Source organism: Glycine max, chromosome 17, assembly GCF_000004515.6.
Source record: "Glycine max cultivar Williams 82 chromosome 17, Glycine_max_v4.0, whole genome shotgun sequence".
Lineage (NCBI taxonomy): Eukaryota > Viridiplantae > Streptophyta > Magnoliopsida > Fabales > Fabaceae > Glycine > Glycine max.
The window spans coordinates 35,261-44,491 of record NC_038253.2 but is presented as its reverse complement, the minus strand read 5'-3'; the positions used below and the strand labels follow the sequence as shown (position 1 = coordinate 44,491).

Below are 9,231 nucleotides of genomic sequence, written 5' to 3'. Positions count from 1 at the left end.
AATGTCGTTAATAAGATAAAGGTACTGGCGGCTAAAGCCTCCAAAAAATGTCAGTTGCTCCTTCCTCTTTTTCAACCTCCCCTCCCTCCACTCCCTCCTCCTTCCTTTGTTGTTGCCTGAAGCTCTACCAGTGAAAGAAATCAAAGAAACTAATGTAGTCATGGAAATTATTTTTTTAGCCTCATTCTATAAATTCAAGTCACATTGAAATAATGGGGTTGATAAATAAAAAAACAAAAAAACAGAAATCAAAGACGAACATTAATGGATCTTCTTCCTCTTCTTCAACCTCTGTTCATTTTCCCCGACTTCATTTGGTTAAAAAAATCAAACCGCAAAGAGACCATCTGAATGAATGACTAATGAGTAGGAAAATTCCAAAAACATAATAAGGTCCAACACATTTGCAATTAATTTAGGACCCTAATGGACCAAAGTAATGGATGCATATATGTGTGAGTTGATTTGTTACAAAAAGCTGAATAGAATCGAGGCAATAGAAGACATGGCTTTTGTAGATATGAAATGTAGTCATGCTAATGATTTTTACATGAAAGAGAAAAAACGAGATAAGGGTTTTTGTAGATCTGAAACCCCCCGACTTCATCCCATTTGTCGTCGCCTTCTCCTTCAATGTCGTCACCCTCTCGTCGGAATAAAATAAAAACAAGATTTGGGATTTTTGAAGATCTGAAACTCCCAGACTTCACCACTCTCGTCATCGCCAAGATGAGCGGCGGCCAACGTTGGTGCAGAGCGTGAATAGAAGGGGAAGAAAAGCCGGATTGAAAAGAGAAAGGAAGAAGAGTAGGGTGAGCAGGGGAGAGAAGAGAATGAGGTAGAGGGAGAAGAAACTTACATATTGTGACGAACTTTAACCTTCAATATTTATCTCAGCATCGACATTAACTTTTGATGGATGATTTTTTAAAATATAAACTATAAACAATCAAATTGAATAATAAACGAATAAGATAATGGTAACTAGTAGTGATATTTAATGCAAGGATTACAAACATTTAAAACGATCATGATAGTGACTTTTTTATTTAGGGACTAAAAATAAAAAATAAAAAAATTTAATAACTAAAAATATAATTATCCATTTTCCCCAATAGAATGACTCCAAAAATATTAGAATTCAGGACCTTGTGCTATTTACTTAACCCCATCATTACTTTGACCCTGATAATTCTAAAACTCCATTAATTAAATTAATTATCTAAATTGTTAAAATGATATGTTTTAAATATAATAACCAAACTACATGCCTTGTTTAGTAAACATATTGATTTTAACTATTGTTTTTTTATGAGGATTTTAAGACACAAAAATTTTAAAAAGCTAAATTTACGCATCATATGTACGAGAAAAAAAGGTATGACCTAATATTATAAAAAAAAATTAGACAGTTAATTGATTACAATTTATGATATATAATAAATTTATTAATTTTTAAAATAATTATTATAAAATAATTCAAACAATAAGTTGTGATTAAATGATAGGATAAATAAAATTATTTTATATTATCAAATTATTCGTAGGTATATATTAAGTTCATCTAATATTATATTTTATCTCAATTTTAATATAATTTTTATTATATTTTATCTCAATTTTAATATAATTTTTTTGTGATATATAGGATACATAAAATTTCATTTATTAACATTATTTTGATTTTGATAGTTAGGAAAACATGATGTAAAAAAAGTTTTGAGAATGAAAAAAAAAATAATAACAACACTCTCCAAAACACTTATTATCAATTAAAATCTATCCAAAAACATAAAATTATTTCACTCATTTTATATAAATTGTGTTACAAAGAATGAATTAGAGGTGGAGGTTGTGACAGTAATGAAGTCTAAAATTATCTGTTTTTTTTTTAAATAATTTAAAATTATTAAATAGATTATGTTTTTTTTTAGAAAGAATTGTTGATTTTGTTTGTAATATAAAAATAGGATATTATTACACCTATATTTGGCGTCGGAAATGAAAGTCTGAAGGAGCATAACAACAACAGGTCAGGGAGCGGGTTTTCTTCTTCCACCCTTTTTTAATTTCTCTCTTCTCTTCTCTGAAGCTATCAGGTTTTCTATCTATCCATCTCTTTCTTGCTGCTATTTATTTCTGTCTCTTTTATTGTCCGTTCCACAAACAGATCCTAATATTTAATTCCCTGTCACGGCGATTGTTTTTCTGGAATTGTTTTATGCTTCTGATTAATATGGTATTGGTATCTCTAGAGATTGGTTATTGCTCTCATCTCATCATATAGCTTTACTCCATTTGTATTCTATTTAGGGTTTATTTGTTCGACAACCGTGGGTTTAACGCTAATGTTTGCACTCATTTCTCGATGCCCATGATCGGAAGATTTGGATTCCTCGAGTCTAATGTTTTGTTGTTTGCTCTTATTTCATGATGTGTATGTCTCGTTTGGTAGTAAAACGAAACCGGCAAGCTAGCATTTTATTTTCAATATTCTACATTTATTCCTGTGTTTAGGGTTTTTAATTTCGTATGCGGATAGCACTTGGAACTACTTTTATTATTATTATTATTATTATGATTTTCCCGACAAAATCCAAAATTATACTAGAAAACGAGGGATTATTAATTCTGTCTTTCTATTTAGTACTTGCTTTTCATGAATTTGAAACCAGAGGCTAGAGTTCTCCTATTCAGTATCTCATGTGCTTCAAAGAATGGCTGTTAGCTTTACTGGGCTTGACATAGAAGGCAGAGACCAGACAAAATAGAACGTGGCAATGTGACATCTATCTAGTGGAGTAATAATTTATTTGTGATGGATGAAACTGAAGTGGAAAATCCCATATTCATGGAAATTAAATCTGAAGATAAGAGAAATGAAAATCAAGGTTTTGCATCAGAGAAAGGAGAAGGTAGCAGTGTTGTTTTCTCAAGAGAAGCACCACTTATGAGGAAAGAGTCAAGAATGTCCACTCCTTATTGTTGCAATGCTAAGAAGCTCAAATCCAGGGATGTTACAACAGATTGTGAGCTTGGAAGTAATGAGAAATTTGGGTTGGAGAAGAAACTATGTAGACAAGACAGGATTGAGTTGGGTCGGTTGTTTCAGAGTGCAGTGAGTTCCCATGACTGGGAACTTGCTGAAAGTTTGATTTTGGTTGCTGATCCACAGACGCTCAATGATGCCTTGTGTATCACACTGGATTCCATCTGGTTCTTGAGCACAGAGCTAGAGCTTAATGGAATAATGGGATTTATCAAGAAGATCATTGCTAATGGTGCTTATGACTTCACAAGAGCTGCTCTAAGGACTTCATTCCTTGCTTCATGTGTCTCTGCCTGCCAGAGTAGAACAATGAGTCTTGCGGATACAGTTACTGTAATGGCCCAAAGGTACGACTTGCCCACATCTGTCGTATTTCTTTTTATTATTTTTGTGTAAAGGGAAAGAGCTCTGTCACCAATGAAGTAGTTGATCTGGAAGAGTTTTTTTTTCTTTTTATCAGAGGGGTGGTGGTGGTGAGAGAATGTGTCTTTTCAAAGCAAAAGATAAAATCCTAACCATTAGTTTTGGATTAATGGTTTTGTTTAAAACATGCTTTAAATCTTATACAACCATCTTTTAATCTTGATTAGTCATGTAATACCCGGCAAGCAGGATTTACTGGGTTCTGAACTATTATTAGCTTATAATAGCTTCTCTATCAGCTGGTCTGCATCTTGGTGATCTAGGAATGTTCCTTTTTTGTTCTCATATTTTACCTCAGATGGTGAATGGGTTTGCAACATTGAATTATGTTGAAACTGGAAACAGGTTATTTACTGTTTTTTTGCTAAAATTTCTGCAGCTATAGTTTTTGCAGCTCAAATATGAACTCTGCTTTTTGCTAGGTTGCATGAGCGTCTCCAGGAATGCAATGGAGATGAAGTATTGAAGGCAGAAGCTGGTGCTAAGGTTCAAAAGTTTACTGAATGGGCTCTGAAATGTATAGGCATCCATTCACGACTGCAGGATGATAGGGAAAATGTGATACACAGCTCAGCCGTTGAAATCCAGCTCCGGTTATCTGCCTTCAAGACATTCCTTGATCTTGCCGGCAGCCGCCTTACAGGGAAGGACTTCAGCGAGGCCTTTGATGCGGCTTGTTTTCCTCTTACTCTTTTCTCAAGCTCATTTGATCCAGGTTGGGCATTTGGCTTGTCAGCTACTGTGATCCAAGGGTTGCTGGGCATGCTAGTGGAGGGGGGTGCAGACAATGTCAATCAGTGTTTCTTGGAGGCTTCACGTTTTGGCAGTACAGAACTTGTGCGCATACTATTGCAGGTGATATGGCTTTGATCTTTTTCTTTTCCTTCTTTTCTTTCCTAATCAATAAATAAATGCCTCTCCAGCTCTTTTAATGGTGTTAGCCAACTTTTGTTATGATAATTAGAAGCAGAACTTTTTGATGGTGGCTGAAGGCATACTTATTATAATTCTGGTGCATTTAGTGTCATATCAAAGGATCATGTAGCTATGTGGTTGGTTTTAACATTGACTTTATTTTATAAGTGGGTAGCTTTTTTATTGCATATGTTGGAAGAATTTGTAGGTGAGAGGGCTTGGCATTACTACTTCCCCTCATGCTTGTGAAGTGATGTAGTGAATTGCTGTTTATATATTATATAGTCTGCTGAAAATTTTTGGTTCATATTTGTGTACCATGCTGTGAATCAAACTATGCAGATTGCTCAAAGAAACAGCTTGGATGTTGATGTTGACTTGGCGTTGGGTTTTGCCTCCCATTATGGCAAGATAGGAACTATGGAGTGCTTGGTGGAAGAGGGAAATGCCATAGCCTTTTTGGGCCCTTTGATGAGAGCTGCTGAGAGGGGTTGCATGCAAGTTGTTGAGTGGTTTGTGCAGAGGGGTTGCCGAGACATGGAACTATGCCTTGCCCTTACAGCTGCCACTTCTAGCTGCCAAGTTCACATTGCAGCTTATCTTCTGCCGCACGTACCTCAGCAGGTCCTTGCAGCACTTAGTGTTGAAATTCTTAAGGCCGCTGGTGAGCGCAGCGGTGGATCTCTTGATGGTGTAGCATTTCTTCTCCAATCTGACTTCTTAGGTGATCCTGCAGCTACTTATGCTGTTGCAGATATTATTGCTAAATCAGAGGATGAGGCTGTTGCGCCTGAGTTGAAGACTTTTCTTAAGGAGCATTGGTCAGAAGGAGCTTACAAGGAGGGATTAAGGTTAGGGCAAGAGCATTACATGAACCTTGTGAGAATCATTAGATGGGGTGAGTCTCCTATTTGCTTAAGAGATCTTCCGGCCCCACTGACGGTGGCAATTGCTTACCTCCCACTTTATAGAGAGTGTGTCAAGACGGGTGGCTTCTTGTTTTCACAACGGCTTAGGGGACAACTGGTTGAAGCCGCTAGAAGGCTTGGAAATAGGGTCTTGGATGAAGTGATCCATGGTAGAGAGCTAGTGGTCGTTTTGGAACAGCATCTTCCTCACTTTTTGCTCCATCCCACCCGCATTGCTTAGCTAGACTCGGTTGTCAATGTTATGTATTTTTCTTTTTTATTTCCTTTCAACACCCTTCTTTATTTTGTACTGAATGCCACCATTGATAACAATTTTTATCTTGGAGTTAGCCTTTATGGTAGGTTTCCCTCTTTATAACTCAGTGTATTAAATGTGCATATTTTATGTCATAATTGTTGTCATTTATTTCTTGGATGGAAAGTATAAAAAAAATGAAGGATTAGTTGGATGTTGAAGTAAAGATGAAAGGGTTAAGTTAATGAATAATGAAATATTTTCTGTATAATTTGATCCTATTAATCATTTAGGTTATATTTTTTTTTCTTGAGCAATGTTCAATCATACTTTTCTCACTTTCAATCTATATGTAAGATGATAACTTAGTCAATCTGCACCTGAACCAAAACAAATCTTATTTGTGGAAAGTCAGAAGTGTCTTGATAGCAAATAATACTTTTGTTTTTGTGCTTAGACTAGTGTAAAAACAGTGAAAACTTTGACTTTATGAGTTGTTAAGAATGGAATATGGTTTTGGTGGTTGTGAATGAGACAAATTATTATAAATTTGTGTAATATTTTTACTTTCATTTATTTTTATGTAACCGTTGAATTGTGAAGTTTGATTTATAAAAAATTTTCCAAACCTTTTTCGTAAAACATATTATTGTCTGAAAAAAGTCAAAAAAAGATTTGAAGAGAAACTTAAAAAAAAGTTTACTATAGTTCCATAACTAAGTTGATATAAAAGAAACCCCCTTCTTTGATTTTGCCTTTACACACTAAAAACATATTGGCATATTGTAATACAATCACTTAAAGGTGTTGTCCATCAATAATGAATTCAGTATTATAATATCTATTCACCATCAAAAACTATCATTAAATATTTAATTTTTTACATAAAATATGTGGATGATATTATGGATTTGATAAATCTAAATTATGGGTAATAGTTTTAATCCATTTAAGTACTATATAAAAAAAATAAAATATCACAATTAATTAAATTTCATTAGTAAATCATAACTTAAATGAACAAAATACAAATATCAATTTAATTATCCATTTAAAAAATACTATATTTTCATCCATTTATAACAAAAAAATAGAAAATCTTGAGGTTTACAAACATCAAACTAGTATCTCAAAAAAATTATATTGCCACCCATCCATAAAAAAATGAAAATCTTTAAATGATTGCAAATTTGAATTTAATATCTTATATAACAAGAAATAAATACTATACTTTTTGTAACGATCAAAGAGTTACTACAAGATATTACCTCGGTTATAAGTAGAAAACTTTATTTTAGTTAATTTAAAAACTCTTCAAATAATTTTGTTTATGAAAATACTTCCCAACTTTCCAATTTCAAAAACTAATAACTTAATAGATCACAACTCCAAGAAAAAACATGCATACATTATATAATCAACTAAAAAACCATGTGTCTCAGCACACTATAACAGTATAACTCAATATCATAGCAACTCATCATACAATTTATATATACAACTCTAATGGATAAAAGAAAAGGGATAAAACTTGGATAAAAAAAGAAATAGAAAAAGAAATAGAAATTCCAGATCTTCACATCCAAGACATGAATTTAAAATTTACACTAAAATTCAATAGCTGTTAAAAATAATATTCTTTAATAAATATATGAAATTAAGAAAAAAATGTAAATTACTGATCTCTTATTATTAAAGCCAAGAAATTTGATATAGGATTTTTCCTGCTTTTTTTACATTGAAAACCCGTCCAAAAATTTAGATATAGATCAAGTAACTTTTTATGTAATATTTATTTATTTTTTATTTCGATTCTATAGTATTAATAATCAATATTCAATTTGGTTAAAATACAAGTCCTTTGAATGGCTCAATATAAGTTTCTTTTTTTTATCGATCATCGATTCTCGTTTTTTATTTAAAGGGATTTATATCAAGGTATTAACATTCCAAAAAGGGATTTATTAAAATACCTAACTGCAAGCATAATATTTTTTCGGCTTAATAATCAGTATTCAAAAAATATTTTTTCGGCTTTCTTAATTTAATTGTGCCAAAGACTAATATATTGTGTTCAAATTATCATGATTATCATCTTTTAATTGAAAATGCATTGTTTTTATAATGTATTGTTTTTGGTTATAATTACTCGCAACCCATACGTGTTTTCATTTTTAATGTAGACACTTAAACTGTCAATAGTTATCTTTTAAAATAGGTTTAAATATATATTTAATTCCTCTAATTTAATATTTTTTTTTCGTCTTTATAAAATTATATTTTTGTTTTTACTCCTTATCAGTTATGTTTGTTTTGATTTTAGTTCTTAAGACATTTTAGATAACACTTTTAATACTAAAAAATATTATCTATAATATTTTTAAAAATTAAAAAAAAACAAACATAAAGGATTAAAAATAAAAAAAATTATAAAAACAAAAAACATTAAATTAAGAGACTAAAAATATATTTAAGAGTTAAAAATATTTATAATAATAAACTACGTAGAAAAACCAAACATCATGTAAAAAGGGGAACTGTTTTTTATGTAATTGCTATTGTGGAATAATCTCTTGGTAAAAATAACTATTGCTAAATTCAGCGTCCTTTGTTTATATGTCTGTGTTAATTTTGATTACCGAAAATTATCAACAATTTTTTTTGTATTAAAATTCCAAAAATATTGTATTTATATTTAGGAATGATTTTTAAATTTAATTGAAATTACCAGTAATTGAAAAGAACAGTCCGTGCACGTGCACCGATAAACCGACTAGTTTAATGAAATTTACAAACTTCTATTACTACTTTAATGAGCCAATATTTATTTTCATCAACTGTCGCTCTTAGCAACATAAAAACACAATTACTCCTCTATTAAGAAAAATAAAAATGACGAAATTAATAAATATGAAGGCCCAATACTTAGTCAAATAACAAATAATTGTGAATTTAAAATATATACTAAAATTCAATAACAATTAAAATTGATATTCTTTAGTAAATATATGAAATAAAGAGAAAAAAAAAAGCAAATTACTATCATTTGTTTTCTCTCATTCCAAAATAATAATCATCCACTCGTTCTAAATTATTTTATATAGAACATATAAAAATAATTAATAAATAATTTTTTTCTTACATAATAATTATAATAGGACTGAGAGAACAAATTATTATAATTAAACGGTCATGCATTTTTATTAAGAAACTAATAGCAATAACTACTACTTCAATGAAATTTACACTCTTTTATTGCTACTTTAATGATTGAATATTTATTTTCATTCCTTTAGCAACATATAAACACAATTATTCCTCTCTGAATTAAAAAAAAAAGATTTAATCAGTATTCTAGTCCCTGAATTTGGGAGTATATTTTTTAAGTGAAGTACCTGAATTTTAACAAATTATTATTTTAGTCCCTAACATAATAAATTAATATTTTATAACAATTTTTAGTATTTTGTAACGATTTAAAATACAAATTCTAAAAATTTAAAAATTAATTCATGGCAGTTAAAAAGTGCCACAATGTATCAATTTATTATGCTAGATTAAAAAAAATACAATTTATCAAAATTCAAGAACAAATAAAATAATTTAAATTTTAGGGGCTAAAACAAGCACACACCCCAAATTCAAAAAATAAAGTAATAATTAAGTTTTTTAAAACTAAT

The 9,231-nt window shown here is 30.6% G+C and overlaps 1 protein-coding gene across 4 annotated transcripts; it reads left to right on the top strand.

The window, feature by feature from the left end:
- Positions 1–1,972: 1,972 nt before the first annotated feature.
- Positions 1,973–5,722, top strand: LOC102659991 (ankyrin repeat protein SKIP35). Of its 4 annotated transcripts, none has more exons than XM_006600189.3 (4): positions 1,973–2,099; positions 2,676–3,396; positions 3,895–4,327; positions 4,730–5,722. In XM_006600189.3, the coding sequence occupies exons 2-4, from the start codon at positions 2,819–2,821 to the stop codon at positions 5,534–5,536; spliced, it is 1,818 nt and encodes a 605-aa protein (XP_006600252.1). In that variant the 5' UTR covers positions 1,973–2,099; positions 2,676–2,818; the 3' UTR covers positions 5,537–5,722. The 4 variants fall into 4 exon arrangements, with proteins under 4 accessions (XP_006600252.1, XP_006600253.1, XP_006600255.1 ...); XM_006600190.4 differs by having other exon boundaries at positions 1,987–2,099; positions 2,648–3,396; XM_006600192.4 differs by having other exon boundaries at positions 1,991–2,032.
- Positions 5,723–9,231: the final 3,509 nt, after the last annotated feature.

Excerpts from the sequence above, each read along its gene's own strand:
- LOC102659991 (XM_006600189.3), top strand. The coding sequence starts at position 2,819 with ATGGATGAAACTGAAGTGGAAAATCCCATATTCATGGAAATTAAATCT. Across the intron at positions 3,397-3,894 it reads GTTACTGTAATGGCCCAAAG|GTTGCATGAGCGTCTCCAGG; the intron begins GTACGACTTGCC and ends GCTTTTTGCTAG. Across the intron at positions 4,328-4,729 it reads TTGTGCGCATACTATTGCAG|ATTGCTCAAAGAAACAGCTT; the intron begins GTGATATGGCTT and ends CAAACTATGCAG.